Below are 20,050 nucleotides of genomic sequence, written 5' to 3'. Positions count from 1 at the left end.
GGTGGGCTGGTTTGCACTGGTGAGCTCCACGCTTTACGCCTGGTTCCAGGATTCGGACAAGGAGGAGACCATTAACCTCCGGAAGCTTCAGGAGTTGTGTAAGGGAGAGTCTTCCTACTTCACCGGGTGCTCACCCCTCCTCCATCCACCCTCCTCCTCATTCCCTTAACCCCTGCATCACCCCGTGCCTCCTTCCTGCTGCCGGTATTGGGGATTCCAGGGAGTCGGGGAAGGAACTTCTGGAGCACCTTTCACGACCTCCGGACTTCCCAGATCCCTTTACAGCCAGTGAGGTGCTCCATGAAGCCTTGTCACTGTTTGTTTGTTTATTTATTAGTGTCACAAGTTACATTAACACTGCAATGAAGTTACTGTGAAAATCCCCTGGTCGCCACACTCCGGCGCCTGTTCGGGTACACTGAGAGAGAAATTAGCACGGCCAATGCACCCTAACCAGCACATCTTTCGGAATGTGGGAGGAAACCGGAGCATCCGGAGGAAACCCACGCAGACACGGGGAGAACGTGCAGACTCCACACAGACAGTGACCCAAGCCGGGAATTGAACCGAGGTCCCTGGCGCTGTGAGGCAGCAGTGCTGACCACCGTGCTGCCCTTGTAATGGAGGAAATGTGGCGCCTGGTGTGTGCACAGCAAGATCCAACAAATAGCAATGAGCAGACTGTAACTTGCCCAATCACTCCCTCTCCTGGGCAGTTTTGTGTTTCCCAATATCACTCCTGATTGGCGTAACTCTAATTTTAAAACTCATGTTTCAATCTCTGTGGGGAGATGGTGTCACTGGACTAGTAACCCAGAGGCCCACGAAAACTCCCCGGGGACACGGGTTCAAATCCCAACTAAGGAACTTAAATTCAGTTACTAAAATCTGGAATGTAAAGCTAGCCTCAGTGAGGGTGACTATCAAACTATCGTCGATTGTTGGAAAAACCCATCTGGTTCACTGTTCTCACTGGAACGGCGGAGGTTGAGGGGCGATCTGACAGAAGTCTGCAAGATTTTAGAGGCATGGTCAGAGTGGATAGTCAGAAGCTTTTTCCCAGGGTGGAAGAGTCAATTACTAGAGGGGCACAGGTTTAAGGTGCGAGGGGCAAGGTTTAAAGGAGATGTACGAGGCAGATTTTTTACACAGAGGGTGGTGGGTGCCTGGAACTCACTGCCGGGGGAGGTAGTGGAAGCGGATACGATAGTGAGTTTTAAGTGGCGTCTTGACAAGTACATGAATAGGATGGGAATAGAGGGATATGGTCCCCGGAAGGGTAGGGGGTTTTAGTTCAGTCGGGCAGCATGGTCGGTGCAGGTTTGGAGGGCCGAAGGGCCTGTTCCTGTGCTGTAATTTTCTTTGTTCTCTTTGTTCTAATGCCCTTTAGGGAAGGAAATCTGCCGTCCTTACCTGGTCTGGCCGACATGTGACTCCAGAGCCACAGCAATGTGATTGACTCTCAACTGTCCTCTGAAATAGCCGAGTGAGACACTCAGTTTAAGGGGCAATTAGGGATGGGCAATAAATGCTGGCCCAGTCAGTGACACCCACATCCCACAAAAGGATAAGAGAAAGCATAGAATCCCGACAGTGCAGAAGGAGGCCATTCGGCCCATCGAGTCTCTACTGACCACAATCCCACACAGGCCCTATTCCAATAACCACACATATTTACCCTGCTAATCCCCGGACACCAGGGGCAATTTAGCACCACCTAACCAGCACGTCTTTCAGACTGTGGGAGGAAACCGGAGCACCTGGAGGAAACCCACGCAGACACGGGGAGAACGTGCAGACTCCGCACAGACAGTCACTTGAGACTGGAATCGAACCCGGGTCCCTGGCGCTGTGAGGCAGCAGTGCTAACCACTGTGCCACCGTGCCGTCCCGCATTATAAAAGCACCTCTGTTAGAACGAGCCGTCCCCTGCACCAAGTGAATGTTCAGAATGTGGAACTCACTCCCACAGGGAGTGGCTGAACTGAATAGTAGAGATCTGTACAAGGGGAACTTTGATAAACACACGAGGGAGAGAGGAAGAGGAGGATATGTTGATGGTGGGGAAGGGTGCAGGGTGTGTGTGAGGGGGGGTGGGGCGCCAGGGGGGGTGAAGAGGGAGTGGGAGGGGGCTGGTGTGGAGCACACACACCAGCACGGAGCAGCTGGGCCGAATGGCCTGTGATGCGTGTATCTGATGATAATGGAGTCTGCTCTTCCCTGGAAGCTGGGACTTGAGTTCTTTGTCTGAATGTTGCAATAAGGCAGCCGGTTTGTGCACAGCAAGCTCCCAGAGACAGCAGTGAGATAGCGGCCAATAATCTGGTCCTTTTTAGGGATGTTGATAGTATCGAAATATCGGCCCCAGGACATCAGGGAGAACCACCTGCCCGGTTCTCCTTCCAGTAGTACACCAACCCCCCCCCTCCATGGATCTTTCTCAGCCTCCTGGGTGGGCCAGCGTTTGATGAAGGGCATTTTCTAAATATGAATTAGATTTGTTGAATCGATGAGATTGATAACGAGTTGGCACCTGTTCCATTTTTCAGCCGAACAGTCCGACCACGAGGTCCTGGTGTTGGTGGAGAAGAGACGGTAAGAACATAACCAATAGGAGCAGGAGGAGGCCATTCGGCCCTTCGAGCCTACACCGCCATTCACTATGATCATGGCTGATCATGCACTCTCAGTATCCCACTCCCGCTTTCTCTCCACACCCCTTGTTCCCTTTCGCCACAAGGACCACGTCCAGCTCCCTCTTGAACATATCTAATGAATTGGCCCCAACAGCTTTCTGTGGGAGAGAATTCCACAGGTTCACAACTCTCTGAGTGAAGAAGTTCTTCCTCATCTCAGTCCTGAATGGCTTATCCCTTATTCTTAGACTTTGACCCCGAGTTCTGGACTTCCCCAACATCGGGAACATTCTTCCTGCATCCAGCCTGTCCAGTCCCACCAGGGTTTTATATGTTTCGATGAGATTCCCCTCTCATTCTTCTAAATTCCAGTGAGTACAAGCCTGGTCGATCCAGTCTCTCTTCATGTCAGTCCTGCCATTCCAGGAATCAGTCTGGTGAACCTTCGCTGGACTCCCTCAATAGCAAGAATGTCCTTCCTCAGACTAGGGGACCAAAACTGCACACAATACTCAAGGTGTGGCCTCACCAAGGCCCTGTATAACTGCAGCAAGACATCCTCACTCCTACACTCAAATCCTCTTGCTATGAAGGCCAGCATGCCATTAGCTTTCCCCACTGCCTGCTGTACCTTCAGTGACTGTTCCACCATGACACCCAGGTCACGTAGCACTTCCCCTTTTCTGAAACTGCCACCATTCAGATAATAATCTTCCTTCCAGTTTCTGCCACCAGAGTGGATAACCTCACATTTATCCACATTATGTTGCATTTGCTAAGTATTTGCCCACTCAGCCAACCTGTCCAAGTCACCCTGCAGCCTCTTAGCATCCTCCTCACAGCACTGACCCTCTGACAGTGCGGCACTCCCTCAGTACTGACCCTCTGACAGTGCGGCACTCCCTCAGTACTGACCCTCTGACAGTGCGGCACTCCCTCTGTACTGACCCTCTGACAGTGCGGCACTCCCTCTGTACTGACCCTCTGACAGTGCGGCACTCCCTCAGTACTGACCCGCTGACAGTGCAGCACTCCCTCAGTACTGACCCTCTGACAGTGCAGCACTCCCTCAGTACTGACCCTCTGACAGTGCAGCACTCCCTCAGTACTGACCCTCTGACAGTGCAGCACTTCCTCAGTACGGACCCTCTGACAGTGCAGCACTCCCTCAGTACTGACCCTCGGACAGTGCAGCACTCCCTCAGTACTGACCCTCTGGCAGTGCGGCATTCCCTCAGTACTGACCCCCTGACAGTGCGGCACTTCCTCAGTACTGACCCTCGGACAGTGCAGCACTCCCTCAGTACTGACCCTCTGGCAGTGCGGCATTCCCTCAGTACTGACCCTCTGGCAGTGCGGCACTCCCTCAGTACTGACCCTCTGACAGTGTGGCACTCCCTCAGTACTGACCCTCTGACAGTGTGGCACTCCCTCAGCACTGACGCTCTGACAGTGCGGCACTCCCTCAGCACTGACCCTCTGACAGTGCGGCACTCCCTCAGTACTGACCCTCTGACAGTGCGGCACTCCCTCAGTACTGACCCTCTGACAGTGTGGCACTCCCTCAGCACTGACGCTCTGACAGTGCGGCACTCCCTCAGCACTGACCCTCTGACAGTGCGGCACTCCCTCAGTACTGACCCTCTGACAGTGCGGCACTCCCTCAGTACTGACCCTCTGACAGTGCGGCACTCCCTCAGCACTGACGCTCTGACAGTGCGGCACTCCCTCAGCACTGACCCTCTGACAGTGCGGCACTCCCTCAGTACTGACCCTCTGACAGTGCGGCACTCCCTCAGTACTGACCCTCTGACAGTGCGGCACTCCCTCAGCACTGACCCCCTGACAGTGCGGCACTTCCTCAGTACTGACCCTCGGACAGTGCAGCACTCCCTCAGTACTGACCCTCTGGCAGTGCGGCATTCCCTCAGTACTGACCCTCTGGCAGTGCGGCACTCCCTCAGTACTGACCCTCTGACAGTGCGGCACTCCCTCAGTACTGACCCTCTGACAGTGTGGCACTCCCTCAGCACTGACGCTCTGACAGTGCGGCACTCCCTCAGCACTGACCCTCTGACAGTGCGGCACTCCCTCAGTACTGACCCTCTGACAGTGCGGCACTCCCTCAGTACTGACCCTCTGACAGTGCGGCACTCCCTCAGCACTGACGCTCTGACAGTGCGGCACTCCCTCAGCACTGACCCTCTGACAGTGCGGCACTCCCTCAGTACTGACCCTCTGACAGTGCGGCACTCCCTCAGTACTGACCCTCTGACAGTGCGGCACTCCCTCAGCGCTGACCCTCTGACAGTGCGGCACTCCCTCAGCACTGACGCTCTGACAGTGCGGCACTCCCTCAGCACTGACCCTCTGACAGTGCGGCACTCCCTCAGTACTGACCCTCTGACAGTGCGGCACTCCCTCAGTACTGACCCTCTGACAGTGTGGCACTCCCTCAGCACTGACGCTCTGACAGTGCGGCACTCCCTCAGCACTGACCCTCTGACAGTGCGGCACTCCCTCAGTACTGACCCTCTGACAGTGCGGCACTCCCTCAGTACTGACCCTCTGACAGTGCGGCACTCCCTCAGCACTGACGCTCTGACAGTGCGGCACTCCCTCAGCACTGACCCTCTGACAGTGCGGCACTCCCTCAGTACTGACCCTCTGACAGTGCGGCACTCCCTCAGTACTGACCCTCTGACAGTGCGGCACTCCCTCAGCGCTGACCCTGTGACAGTGCGGCTCTCCCTCAGTACTGACCCTCTGACAGTGCGGCACTCCCTCAGCACTGACCCTCTGACAGTGCGGCACTCCCTCAGCACTGACCCTCTGACAGTGCGGCACTCCCTCAGCACTGACCCTCTGACAGTGCGGCACTCCCTCAGCACTGACCCTCTGACAGTGCGGCACTCCCTCAGCACTGACCCTCTGACAGTGCGGCACTCCCTCAGCACTGACCCTCTGACAGTGCGGCACTCCCTCAGTACTGACCCTCTGACAGTGCGGCACTCCCTCAGTACTGACCCTCTGACAGTGCAGCACTCCCTCAGTACTGACCCTCTGACAGTGCGGCACTCCCTCAGTACTGACCCTCTGACAGTGCAGCACTCCCTCAGTACTGACCCTCTGACAGTGCGGCACTCCCTCAGCACTGACCCTCTGACAGTGCGGCACTCCCTCAGTACTGACCCTCTGACAGTGCAGCACTCCCTCAGTACTGACCCTCTGACAGTGCGGCACTCCCTCAGTACTGACCCTCTGACAGTGCGGCACTCCCTCAGTACTGACCCTCTGACAGTGCGGCACTCCCTCAGTACTGACCCTCTGACAGTGCGGCACTGCTGCTGTAATGTCGAGTATATAAGTGTAAATTGTTGTTGTGTCGCAGTGTTAACCTGTCCCCTCCTCCCTCCCTGCTCCAGGACGCTGTACATCCAGGCAGAGAGAAAGTTGGACTTTATTGGGTGGAACAGTGCCATCCAGCGGGCGGCTGGGAGCACAGGGAACACTTTATCGGAGCAACAGCTCACCGACGAAGACATTCCAGTTGTTGTAGAGCGATGTATTGCATACATCACCCAGTACGGTGAGCCAGGAGCTGGGGGCGGGGGGTGCGGGAGGGGGACGGTGTGGGCGTGGGGGAGGGACACATAAACAGCATCTTTCATTGGTTTTCAGCCTTTGTCCCCATTAAGAAAGATCCTGCATTTCTATAGCACCCCTCCGCAGCCAGTGGCCTTCCCTCTGAGGCAGAAGTTTGAGTTCCACCCCAGGACCTGGCGACCAAGGAAGGAATGTTCACTGCTCAGCCAAACAGAGGGCTTATCAACCTGGAAATCCCTCCCAATACACCAAAACCCCCTCTAAATACACCAATAATCCCTCCCAATCCACCGTGGTGGACAATAAGAGCAGAGGGGCTCCTGGTCAGCCACGCCTGATGTGGAGAGCTGCTCTTCCAGCTGTCGGTCCCTGGGGTCAGAGCGGGGACCTGTTCCAGGAAAATCGAAGCTGCAGGGGTCTTTGACGCCAGTATGTGCTTGTCCTGCCTCTCCTGTCTGTCCCAAGGTGTGGGATTCCTCCCAAGTCTAAATTCCATAACCTCCGGATGTCCCCAAGTTGCTTACAACCGATTAAAGTACTTTTTAATGAAGTGCCGTCACTCTTGTTGTGTCAGATCCAATTTGTGCACAGCAAGATCCCACCAGCCACAGTCAATCAATGGTCAATGCTACCCCCATCCACACAATTTCACTCCTCACACCGTCCGATGCACAGTGGCAGCCGTGTGTACCATCTACAAGATGCACTGCAGGAACTCACCAAGGCTCCTTAGGCAGCACCTTCCAAACCCACGACCACAGCCATCTTGAAGGACAAAAGCAGCAGATACCTGGGAACACCACGATCTGGAGATTCCCCTCCATGCCACTCACCATCCTGACTTGGAAATATATCGCCGTTCCTTCACTGTCGCTGGGTCAAAATCCTGGAACTCCCTCCCTAACAGCACTGTGGGTGTACCTACACCACATGGACTGCAACGGTTCAAGAAGGCAGCTCACCCCCACCTTCTCAAGGGGCAATTAGGGATGGGCAATAAATGCTGGTCTAGCCACCGACACCCACATCCCATAAATGATTTTAAAAATTTTTTTTAAGTGCATCTTTTCTTCAGGAAGTCAGTAGTGGGGTGGATATTGACTGGGACTTCCCTGCACCTGTTCAGAGGATTGTCTTTGGGATTTTTGGTGTAAACATAGAACAGTACAGCACAGAACAGGCCCTTCGGCCCACGATGTTGTGCCGAGCTTTATCTGAACCCAAGATCAAGCTATCCCACTCCCTATCATCCTGGTGTGCTCCATGTGCCTATCCAATAACCGCTTAAATGCTCCTAAAGTGTCTGACTCCACTATCACTGCAGGCAGTCCATTCCACACCCCAACCACTCTCTGCGTAAAGAACCTACCTCTGATATCCTTCCTGTATCTCCCACCATGAACCCTGTAGTTATGCCCCCTTGTAATAGCTCCATCCACCCGAGGAAATAGTCTTTGAACGTTCACTCCTGATTTGATTTATTGCGTCATCTGAAAAACAGCACCTTGGACACGGGTCGGGCCTGGGTGGGAATGTGGTTGGTGCAGACTCGATGGGCCGAATGGACTCCTTCTGCACTGTAGATTCTGTGATTCTCTATGACCGTGCGGCACTCCCTCATACTGGCATTGAAGTGTCAGCTTTTAAACCCTGGGAGTTATGTTGCAGGAGTGGGAGAGGTTGCCCATCGAGCAATGGCTGACGCTGCTCCTGTAACACCAACAGCCTGATCGAGGCTCCCATACTGCCTCACCCTCATGCCCATAATTCCCTGTGGAAAGTCAGCTCATTAAATGTCCGTTAGGGGCATGTTAGTAATCTCTGGTCCTGTTCTTGTAGGAACAGGAGGAGGCCATTCAGCCCCTCGAGCTGCTTCTGCTGTCCAATCAGATCATGGCGAATCTGTATCTCAACTCCACCGACACATCTGGACCCTGCAACCCATCCTTATCCAGTTAGAAATTTCTAACTGACCTCTCCCCGAACAGCTTTTTGAGGGAGAAGGTTCCAGATTTCCACTCCCCTCTGTGTGAGTTAGTGCTTCCTGACATTCTCCCCCCCCCCCTCTCTCTCTCCCACCGAATGGCCTGGTCTATGCAATCTGTTCTGAACATTGAACTGTTTTGCTCCCGGTATATCAGGAACAGGGCGAGTGATTATCCCCCCCATCGTGACCCCCTTCCTGGATCCAGAAATGGTTTTTGACGCAACCCCCATTCCCCCCACCCCACAGGGCCATCTGTCACTTGTTTTTCTGCTTTCCCAGAGCGCTGAACCTTGCTCTGCTGTGGACACATTCCACTCTCTGAACTTGCTGCCTCTTTTATCTTTAACACTCCCTTCGTCTTGCACCCACACCTGCCCGCCCCACCCACCCCCCCACCCCCCCCCCCCCCCCCAAACAGTATAAAACCCATCACATTTCTTCATCTCTTTAACTCTGTAGAAGAGTCACGTGGATGCGAAACGTTAACTCTGTCTCTCGCTCCACAGTTGCCGCCGGAGCTGCTGAGTTTATCCGGAAGTTTTTGTTCCTTATTTAGGAATCCACCGACCTTTGTTCTATATGCCTTTGGTCAATAAGGTGCCACAAGTACCAGATTTAATTGGGCTAGTGTTTTGTGGGAGCGCGTTCCTCATTCCTACAAACCCGTCGCGTGTGGGAGTGTTACCTGAGCACTTCCTATTATTATTCTAATTTTTAAATTGTTGATGGGATGCGTGTGTCGCTGGCTGGACCAGTATTCATTGCCCATCCCTAGTTGCCCAAGGGCAGTTAAGAGTCAACCACATTGCTGTGGCCCTGGAGTCACATGTAGGTCAGACCAGGTAAGGACGGCAGATTTCCTTCCCTAAAGGGCATTAGTGAGCCAAATCATAGAATCTACAGTGCAAAAGGGGGCCATTTGGCCCATCAAATCTGCACCAACAACAATCCGACAACAGGCCCTATCCCCATAACCCCACATATTTACCCTGCTAATCCCCCTGACACTATGGGGCAATTTAGCATGGCCAATCAACCTAACCCGCACATTTTTCTACTGTGAGAGGAAACCGGAGCACCCGGAGGAAACCCACACAGACACGGGGAGAATGTGCAAACTCCACACAGACGGTGATCCAAGCTGGGAATCGAACCTGGCTCCTTGGCCCTGTGAGGCAGCAGCGCTAACCACTGTGCCACTGAGATGGGTTGTTAAAATTAATGGTGATTTCATAGAAAGCCACAGCACAAACAGGCCCTTCGGCCCACAAGTTGCGCCGATCACATCCCCACCTCTAGGCCTATCTATAGCCCTCAATCCCATTAAATCCCATGTACTCATCCAGAAGTCTCTTAAAAGACCCCAACGAGTTTGCCTCCACCACCACCGACGTCAGCCGATTCCACTCACCCACCACCCTCTGAGTGAAAAACTTGCCCCTGACATCTCCTCTGTACCTACCCCCCAGCACCTTAAACCTGTGTCCTCTCGTAGCAACCATTTCAGCCCTTGGAAATAGCCTCTGAGAGTCTACCCTATCCAGACCTCTCAACATCTTGTAAACCTCTATCAGGTCACCTCTCATCCTTCGTCTCTCCAGGGAGAAGAGACCAAGCTCCCTCAACCTATCCTCATAAGGCATGCCCCCCAATCCAGGCAACATCCTTGTAAATCTCCTCTGCACCCTTTCAATGGCTTCAACATCTTTCCTGTAATGAGGTGACCAGAACTGCGCGCAGTACTCCAAGTGGGGTCTAACCAGGGTCCTATAAAGCTGCAGCATTATCTCCCGACTCCTAAACTCAATCCCTCGATTAATGAAGGCCAGTACGCCGTACGCCTTCTTGACCGCATCCTCCACCTGCGAGGCCGATTTAAGAGTCCTATGGACCCGGACCCCAAGGTCCTTCTGATCCTCTACACTGCTAAGAATGGTACCCTTCATATAATACTGCTGCTTCATCCCATTGGATCTGCCAAAATGGATCACTACACACTTATCCGGGTTGAAGTCCATCTGCCACTTCTCCGCCCAGTCTTGCATTCTATCTATGTCTCGCTGCAACTTCTGACATCCCTCCAAACTATCCACAACACCACCTACCTTGGTGTCGTCAGCAAACTTACCAACCCATCCCTCCACTTCCTCATCCAGGTCATTTATGAAAATGACAAACAGCAAGGGTCCCAGAACAGATCCCTGGGGCACTCCACTGGTCACTGACCTCCATGCAGAGAAAGACCCCTTCACAGCCACTCTCTGCCTTCTGCAGGCAAGCCAGTTCTGGATCCACAAGGCAACAGCCCCTTGGATCCCATGCCCTCTCACTTTCTCAAGAAGTCTTGCATGGGGGACCTTATCGAACGCCTTGCTGAAGTCCATATAGACCACATCCACCGCTCTTCCTTCGTCAATGTGTTTGGTCACATTTTCAAAGAACTCAACCAGGCTCGTAAGGCACGACCTGCCCTTGACAAAGCCGTGCTGACTACTTTTGATCATACTAAACTTCTCTAGATGATCATAAATCCTGTCTCTCAGGATCCTCTCCATCAACTTACCAACCACTGAGGTTAGACTCACCGGTCGGTAATTTCCCGGGCTGTCCCTGTTCCCTTTCTTGAATATAGGGACCACATCTGCAATCCTCCGGAACCTCTCCCGTCTCCATCGACGATGCAAAGATCATCGCCAAAGGCTCCGCAATCTCCTCCCTCGCCTCCCACAGTAACCTGGGGTACATCCCATCCGGTCCCGGCGACTTACCAACCTTGATGCCATTCAATAGTTCCAACACATCCTCTTTCTTTATGTCCACATGCTCGATCCTTTCTGTCCACCGCAAACCAGCAGTACAACCACCCAGATCCCTTTCCACCGTGAATACCGAGGTAAAGTATTCATTAAGCAGCTCCGCCATTTCTAACGGTTCCGCACAAACTTTTCCCCCTTCACCTTTTAAGGGTCCTATGCCTTCACATCTCATCCTTTTACTCTTGACATGTTTGTAGAAAGCCTTGGGATTCTCCTTAATCTTACCCGCCAAGGCCTTCTCATGACCCCTTCTCGCTCTCCTAATTTCCTTCTTAAGCTCCTTCCTACATCCCGTATACTCCTCTAAATCCTTAACACCTCCTAGCTCTCTGAACCTTCTGTACGCCTCTCTTTTTTTTTATTCACCAGGTTCATCACAACCTTCGTGCACCACGGTTCCCGTACCCTACCAACACCCCCCTGTCTCATCGGAACGTTGTCATGCAGAGCTCCAGACAAACATTCCTTGAAAATCCTCCACTTTCCTTCGGTACTTTTCCCCAAGAATGCCTCCTTCCAATTTACCCGTCTAATTTCCTCCCTGATGACACTGTATTTCCCTTTACTCCAGAGAAACACTTTCCTAGCCTGCCTGATCCTATCTCTTTCCAATGCTATCGTGAAGGAGATAGAATTATGATCGCTATCCCCAAGATGCTCACCCACCGAGAGATCCTCCACCTGTCCAGGTTCATTAGCCAGCACCAGATCAAGTACAGCCTCTCCTCTAGTAGGCTTATCCACATACTGTGTCAGGAAACTCTCCTGGACACACCTAACAAACTCCTCTCCATCCAAACCCCTAGCCCTAGGGATATTCCAATCTATGTTTGGGAAATTAAAATCTCCCATCACGACAACTCTGTTATTCCTACATCTCTCCAGGATCTGTTTCCCCATCTGCTCCTCAACATCTCTGTTACTATTGGGCGGCCTATAGAAAACACCCAGCAACGTTACCGACCCCTTCCTGTTCCTAACCTCCACCCACAGAGACTCCGTAGTCAATCCCTCCACGGCGTCCACCTTCTCTACAGCCGTGACACTATCCCTGATCAACAGTGCCACTCCCCCCCCTCTCTTGCCTCCCTCCCTGTCCTTCCTGAAACATCTAAAACCCGGCACCTGAAGCACCCAGTCCTGTCCCTGAGACATCCAAGTCTCCGTAATGGCCACCACATCACAATTCGAAGCAGCAATCCACGCTCTAAGCTCATCCACTTTATTCACTACACTCCTGGCATTAAAATAGACACATCTCAGACCTTCAGCCTGAGCACTTCCCTTCTCCATCACTCGTCTAACCTCCCTCTTACCCTGTTTACATTCCTTATCTATTTGCGAGCTAACCTCCTCGCTCTCAGTCCCCTCATTTCGATTTCATGGGCATCATTACTGAGACTAGCTTTATATTCCAAACTTTTATGAAATGAATTCAATTTACTTTGAGAATTGAATTTAAATTCCATCGGCTGCCCTGTCCCTAGAGCCCAGACCTCTGGATTACTAGTCCAGTGACATTCCCATCCCACTGCCATCTTCCCAGTTGAACGAGCAGGAACCCAGTGGGAGAAAGGTGGGAAGGGTAGACAGGGTGGAAATGTTCTCTCTTTTCATTCCATTTCTAATCCTCGATTCGGTCTCTCCCACCTGACAGGTCTGACTTCTGAAGGGATTTACCGGAAGAGTGGACAAAAGTCAAAGACCACAAACCTGCTGGAGATGTTTCTGAAGGACGCCCGCAGCGTCAGGCTGAGGGAAGGGGAGCATCACGTTGACGATGTCTCCAACACGCTGAAGCGTTTCTTCAGAGAGAGTATCGGCGAGAGCATCTTCACCAACGAGGCCTACCAGGACTGGTTTCACACCTCCAGTACGCCAATAACCCGTCGGCTTGTTATCACCTCTTAGAGATCGGAGGAGAGTAGGGCTGCCTTCCTCAGAGTACAGAACGTTAAGGGCAGACCTGAGGGAGTAAATATGGAGAATCTATTTCCCGGTGACAGGAGGGTCACAGATTGAGGACAATTGGCATGAGGGGCAGAGAGGGAGAGGAGGAGGCATTGACAGGGATTCGCTGCTCCCCTGGGCCCACCACGGTGTTTCTCGGTGACGGGAGGTGGCATGCCATTGGCTGGCGGTGAGATCTTCTGGTCCCGCTGCTGTCGATGGGATTTCCCATCGAATCCACCCCACGCCTCTGCGAAATCCACAGCAGTGGTACGTCACCGATGGCGGGACTGGAAGATCCTGCCAGTGTGAGTAGGTGGAGAATTCCGGCCATTATCTCATTGCAGTGATCTGGAACTTGCTGTGGGGGGGAGGGGGGGGGGGGAAGCGGGTTGGGGGGTGAGGTGGGGAGAGGGAGTGGGTAGGAGAGCAGGTTCAATGGTAGTTGGATAAAGGACTTGGGAGGGGATCAGATTGTAGAGGCTCCACTCCACACGAGTGGGGATCAGAACTCCTGCCCCATCGGGATGCACGTGTCCAGTGAGGATGGGTGTTGTGCCTCAGTCCCTCCCCAGCTCGCGCCCCCTCACCCCCGCCCCCTCACCATCGCATCATGGAGGATGTGGGAAGGCGGGAAACCCTCGATAGGCCGAATCCCGCATCTCCCATTGCGATAGTTATAGAAGCGTTAATGTCACGCTCTCTCAGGCAATGGGTTCTCCTGTCAATATTCCCGCTAATTCTCAGCGTTCCCCACAGGCTGAGGAGACACAGATAGGAAAACAGTGACTGCTGAAATCATTGCTTCAGCCTCTGTGGCGTTATCTGAACCTTGTGAATTTCTCTGTATCTCAGTGATCCCTGAAGAGAGACAGAAGATCCAGCAGTATCAGACGCTCTTCACATGCCTTCCGCAGGTCAACCGAGCAACACTCAAAGCCATGATCAACCATCTGTACTGGTAAGACTCCGAATCCCACTCCATCAGCGCGGATATGCTGAAAACATTACCCTGGAAACGGTGACCTCACCCCCCCCAAGACCCCGAGCAGGAGATGGTGACCCCAAAAACCGTGCCCAAAGTGGTCTGATTAACCGTTTACTGAAACACCCCAATCCCACGTATGAGCCGTGGCTCGATGTGCAGGACTCTTGTCTTGGGTTAAAAGATTCTGGGTTCAAATCCCAGATACTGAACACAATAACCTCAACCGATATTCCAGTGCAGTACTGAGGGAATGCCGCACTGTCAGAGAATCAGTGCTGAGGGAGTGCCACACTGTCAGAGGGTCAGTGCTGAGAGAGTGCCGCACTGTCAGAGGGTCAGTACTGAGGGAGTGCCGCACCGTCAGAGGGTCAGTACTGAGGGAGTGCCGCACTGTCAGAGGATCAGTACTGAGGGAGTGCCGCACTGTCAGAGGGTCAGTACTGAGGGAATGCCGCACTGTCAGAGGGTCAGTACTGAGGGAGTGTCGCACTGTCAGAGGGTCAGTACTGAGGGAGTGCCGCACTGTCAGAGGGTCAGTGCTGAGGGAGTGCCGCACTGTCAGAGGGTCAGTGCTGAGGGAGTGCCGCACTGTCAGAGGGTCAGTGCTGAGGGAGTGCCGCACTGTCAGAGGGTCAGTACTGAGGGAGTGCCGCACTGTCAGAGGGTCAGTGCTGAGGGAGTGCCGCACTGTCAGAGGGTCAGTACTGAGGGGGTGCCGCACTGTCAGAGGGTCAGTACTGAGGGAGTGCCGCACTGTCCGAGGGTCAGTACTGAGGGAGTGCTGCACTGTCAGAGGGTCAGTACTGAGGGAGTGCCGCACTGTCAAAGGGTCAGTACTGAGGGAGTGCCACACTGTCAGAGGATTTGTGTTTCAAATGAAACATTAAGCTGAGGTGAGCTCAGTACTGACCCTCTGACAGTGCAGCACTCCCTCAGCACTGACCCTCTGACAGTGCAGCACTCCCTCAGCACTGACCCTCTGACAGTACAGCACTCCCTCAGCACTGACCCTCTGACAGTGCGGCACTCCCTCAGCACTGACCCTCTGACAGTGCGGCACTCCCTCAGCACTGACCCTCTGACAGTGCGGCACTCCCTCAGTACTGACCCTCTGACAGTGCGGCACTCCCTCAGTACTGACCCTCTGACAGTGCGGCACTCCCTCAGTACTGACCCTCTGACAGTGCGGCACTCCCTCAGTACTGACCCTCTGACAGTGCGGCACTCCCTCAGTACTGACCCTCTGACAGTGCGGCACTCCCTCAGTACTGACCCTCTGACAGTGCGGCACTCCCTCAGTACTGACCCTCTGACAGTGCGGCACTCCCTCAGCACTGACCCTCTGACAGTGCGGCACTCCCTCAGTACTGACCCTCTGACAGTGCGGCACTCCCTCAGTACTGACCCTCTGACAGTGCGGCACTCCCTCAGTACTGACCCTCTGACAGTGCGGCACTCCCTCAGCACTGACCCTCTGACAGTGCGGCACTTCTTCAGCACTGACCCTCTGACAGTGCGGCACTCCCTCAGTACTGTGCTGGATTTTGTCTCCGGCGTGGTACTTGAACCCACAACTTTCTGACTCTTGAAGCGAGAGATCCATGAACAGTGACCAATCCAAACTGATCGTGCTCCAGATCCGCATTATTTCTCAGCCATAAACTCTCCACTTCGCCAAGAGCGGGCGGGTAAGTGGAGCCGAGTCCACGAAAAGATCAGCCATGATCTTACTGAATGGTGGAGCAAGCTCGAGGGGCCAGATGGCCTACTCCTGCTCCTAGTTCCCATGTTGTTCTGTTCTTAAACCATGGCAACGCCAGGTTGAGGATAAGGGAAGCTCCTTGAAGATTGTTGCTTTGTGGACTGTGTGTGGGGGACCAAAAGAGAACACGCTGGAAAATCTCAGCAGGCCTGGCAGCATCTGTAACAAGAGAAAAGAGCTGACGTTTCGAATCCAGATGGGAGCGCGTGTCGGGTAACGCTTGTCGGGGAACGCGTTTTGTGGACTGTGTTTAATGATTGGCGTTTTTTGTGCTCAGTGTTCAGAGGTTTTCGGACAAGAACCAGATGACAATGCACAACCTGGCCATTGTGTATGGGCCCACGCTCTTCCAGACGGATGGACAGGACAATAAGGCAGGCCGTGTGGTTGAGGATCTCATCAATCATTTCATTGACCTTTTCAATGTAAGTTACACACTCTCGCTGTGGCTTCTTGTCTCACCTCCTCTCTCAGACCCTGTTATACACCTCGCTGCTGCCCCCTCTGAACTCTTTGACTCCCACTTACCGCCTGAGCACATGTCATGAATAGATATCATAACTAATTGTGTCCCCAGCACTAATCCCTGTGACGCTCCATTATTTACAGATTGCCATCCTGACAATGCCCCTCTGATCCCAACTCTCTGTCTTCTATCAGTTAGACAACCCTCTATCTATGTTAATATGCTGCTCTCCAAAACCATGGGCTCTTTATCTTATTAAGTAGCCTTTTGTGTGGAAACTTATCAAACACCTTTGGGAAATCTAAGTATATCACATCTACTGGTCCCCCTTCATCTATCCTGCTCATTATCCCCTCAAAACATTTTAATGAATTGGTCGGGCATGTTTTTCCCCTCATGAAGCCACGCTAACTCTGCCTGATTATTTTGTGCAAGTCTAAATGCTCTGCTATTACACCCTTTATAATGGACTCAAACTTTTTCCCAGTGACAGATGTTAAGCTAATTGGCCTGTTTTTGTCTCCGTCCCTTTTTGAATAAGGGTGTTACATTAGCAGTTTCCAATCCTCTGGGACTTCTCAGAATTGAAGGATTATTGGAAGATTACTACCAGTGCATCCATTATCTCTGTCGCTACTTCCTTTCATATTCTGGGATGTAACCCATCTGACCCAGGGGAATTATCAGCCTTTAGCCCTGTTAATTTCTCTAGTACTTTTTCTCTAATGATAATTATTGTATCTATTTTCTTGCCTCCTTCTGTCCCTTGATTATTTCGTACTTTCAGAATGTTATCAGTATTTTCCACTGTGGAGACAGACGCAACATATCTGTTTAACTCCTCTGCCATTTCCTGATTTCCCCATTATTATTTCCCCAGTCTCATTCCCTAAGGGGCCAATGTTCACTTTGTCCTCTCCCTTTTTATACATTTGAAGAAACTCTCGCTGTCCGTATTCATCACATCGGCGAGTTTACCCTCAGTTTATCTTCTCCATTTCTATTATTTTTGGTCATCTTTTGTTGGTTTTTAATCCTTTTCCAATTCTCTGGTTTACCACTAATCTTTGCCACATTGCATGTTTATTCTTTCATAGGATCTATAGAATCTTAGAATCTGCAGTGCAGAAGGAGGCCATTCGGCCCATTGAGTCTACACCGACCACAATCCCACCCAGGCTCTATCCCCATAACCACACGTTTTTACCCTAGCTAGTCCCCCTAACACTCGGGCAATTTAGCACGGCCAATCAACCTAACCCGCACATCTTTGGAGTGTGGGAGGAAACCGGAGCACCCGGAGGAAACCCACGCAGACACGGGGAGAATGTGCAAACTCCACACAGACAGTGACCCAAGGCCGGAATTCAACCCGAGTCCCTGGCGCAGTGAGGCAGCAGTGCTAACCACTGTGCCACCGTGCCGCCCACATGCCACCATTGGTTTAGTACAATCTTTAACTTCCTTGGTTAACCATTGTTGATTTACCCCTTTCCTAGAATCCTCATTCCTCACTGGGATATATCTTTGATGTGAGTCATGAACTATTTTCAGAAACATTTGTCACTGCTGATTAACCGTCTTTCCTGTCCTTTCCCAGTCCACTCCAATCAAATCTGACCTCATTCCCTTGTAATTACCTTTATTTAAGTTTCGCACAGTTGTTTTTGACCCACGTTTCTCACTCTCAAAACGAATGCTTATTTTACCATGTTATGATCACTGTTTCCTCGGGGATCTTTTACTCTGGGGTTGTTTATTAAACCTGCCTCATTACCAGACCTAAAATAGCCTGATCCCTGATCGGATCCACAACATATTGTTCTCGGAAACTGTCCTGAATAAACTCTATGAATTCTTCCTCGTGGCTACCTCTACTATATTAATTTTCCCAATCTACATGAAGATTAAAGTCACCCATGATTAAAGTACTGCCTTTCTTACGTACCCTCTATCTCCTGAAGCTCAGTCATGGAATATGCCTTTATAGGACGGGGCATAGAGTATAAAAGCTGGAGTCTGATGATGCAGCTGTATAGAACGCTGGTTAGGCCACATTTGGAGTACTGCGTCCAGTTCTGGTCGCCGCACTACCAGAAGGACGTGGAGGCGTTAGAGAGAGTGCAGAGAAGGTTTACCAGGATGTTGCCTGGTATGGAGGGTCTTAGCTATGAGGAGAGATTGGGTAGACTGGGGTTGTTCTCCTTGGAAAGACGGAGAATGAGGGGAGATCTAATAGAGGTGTACAAGATTATGAAGGGGATAGATAGGGTGAACGGTGGGAAGCTTTTTCCCAGGTCGGAGGTGACGATCACGAGGGGTCACGGGCTCAAGGTGAGAGGGGCGAAGTATAACTCAGATATTAGAGGGATGTTTTTTACACAGAGGGTGGTGGGGGCCTGGAATGCGCTGCCAAGTCGGGTGGTGGAGGCAGGCACGCTGACATCGTTTAAGACTTACCTGGATAGTCACATGAGCAGCCTGGGAATGGAGGGATACAAACGATTGGTCTAGTTGGACCAAGGAGCGGCACAGGCTTGGAGGGCCGAAGGGCCTGTTTCCTGTGCTGTACTGTTCTTTGTTCTTTGTCTGAAGCAGAGTTTGATAGATTTCTGATTAACAACATAAAGGATTATGGGAATATTGAGGGTAAAAGGCATTGAAGTGGCCAATCAGCCATGATCATATTGAATGGCTCGGTAAGAAGTCTCAACACCAGGTTAAAATCCAACAGGTTTATCTGGAATCAGGAGCTTTCGGAGCGCTGCTCCTTCACCAGGTGATTGAATGGCGGAGCAGGTTCGACGGGCTGAATGGCCTTTGCCTGCTCCGATGTTCTTCCTGTTCAAATGAATTGAAGGGTGATGTGAGGTAACTTTGAGGGGGTGTAAGTGCGGTCTGGGTGAACAGGAATAAAGCCACTCTCTCTCTCTCTCTCTCGATGCGCAGATTGATGAACAGCAACTCAAGAAGCAGTTGGATGAGATTGTCAGCATCATTAAGCTGCGGGATGTGTGTCTGATGCAGTCCAGCCAGGTAAGCTCAACCCCGACTTCACTTTGGGGGGGATGTGAGGCACGCGTCACAATAAGATGTTTTCCCAGGGCTGCGTTTTGACACTTGCCCGTGTGTCGCTTTTAACATTTTAAAATTCTTTCATTGGGATGTGGGTGTCGCCGGCTGGGCCGGCATTTGTTGCCCCATCCCTAATTGCCCCTCGAGAGGATGGCAATGAGCCACCATCACCCACACTCAGTGGCAGCCGTCTGTACCATCTACAAGACGCACTGCAGCAACTCAGCAACGCTCCTTAGACAGCACCTTCCAAACCCACGCTACTACCATATGGAAGGACAAAAGCAGCAGATACCTGGGAACACCACCACCTGCAAGTTCCCCTCCAAACCCTTCACCATCCTGACTTGGAAATATATCGTTGTTCCTTCTCTGTCAAAATCCTGAAACACCCACTTACTGGAACAGTGAAGCCTCTGGGTTGCTCACTCATGAGCTATTCCCATTGAGATAATAACTTCCGCCATTGGTCCAGCCTTCAAGGAGTCCACTTTCCCCCAGCCAATCAGAGGGAATAGAGTCTTCGTTATCTGATTGGATGGTTCTGGACTGGTTTGGTTGTTTGGAAACCACCAGAAAAAATGGCGGATTGATAATTATCCAATCAGGACATGAGGAGTGTCCGTGCTTTCTGATTGGTGCAGGGGGTTGGGGGTGGGGCGACAGCAGTGTCAAGCCACCAATCACAGGGGTTCTGGAGGCAAATCCCAGAGGTCACATGATGAAGCCTAACAGAACTGTGGGTATATCTACAGTAAGAAGTC

General features: G+C 52.1%; 1 protein-coding gene across 1 annotated transcript in view; it reads left to right on the top strand.

Annotated features, from left to right (window-relative positions):
• Nucleotides 1-6: 6 nt before the first annotated feature.
• Nucleotides 7-20,050, top strand: part of arap1 (ArfGAP with RhoGAP domain, ankyrin repeat and PH domain 1) — a 61,606-nt gene continuing 41,562 nt past the window's right edge. The window contains exons 1-7 of the mRNA XM_078222660.1: nucleotides 7-98; nucleotides 2,550-2,595; nucleotides 6,062-6,225; nucleotides 12,703-12,918; nucleotides 13,851-13,956; nucleotides 16,023-16,170; nucleotides 19,161-19,247. Coding sequence (XP_078078786.1) covers nucleotides 12,768-12,918; nucleotides 13,851-13,956; nucleotides 16,023-16,170; nucleotides 19,161-19,247 — 492 coding nt within the window. The 5' untranslated portion in view covers nucleotides 7-98; nucleotides 2,550-2,595; nucleotides 6,062-6,225; nucleotides 12,703-12,767. The remainder of the gene's footprint in view (nucleotides 99-2,549; nucleotides 2,596-6,061; nucleotides 6,226-12,702; nucleotides 12,919-13,850; nucleotides 13,957-16,022; nucleotides 16,171-19,160; nucleotides 19,248-20,050) is intronic.

Source organism: Mustelus asterias, chromosome 10 (assembly GCF_964213995.1).
Source record: "Mustelus asterias chromosome 10, sMusAst1.hap1.1, whole genome shotgun sequence".
Classification (NCBI taxonomy): Eukaryota; Metazoa; Chordata; class Chondrichthyes; order Carcharhiniformes; family Triakidae; genus Mustelus; species Mustelus asterias.
Note: the sequence above shows the minus strand (reverse complement) of the source record. Positions and strands in the feature narration are given on the sequence as shown.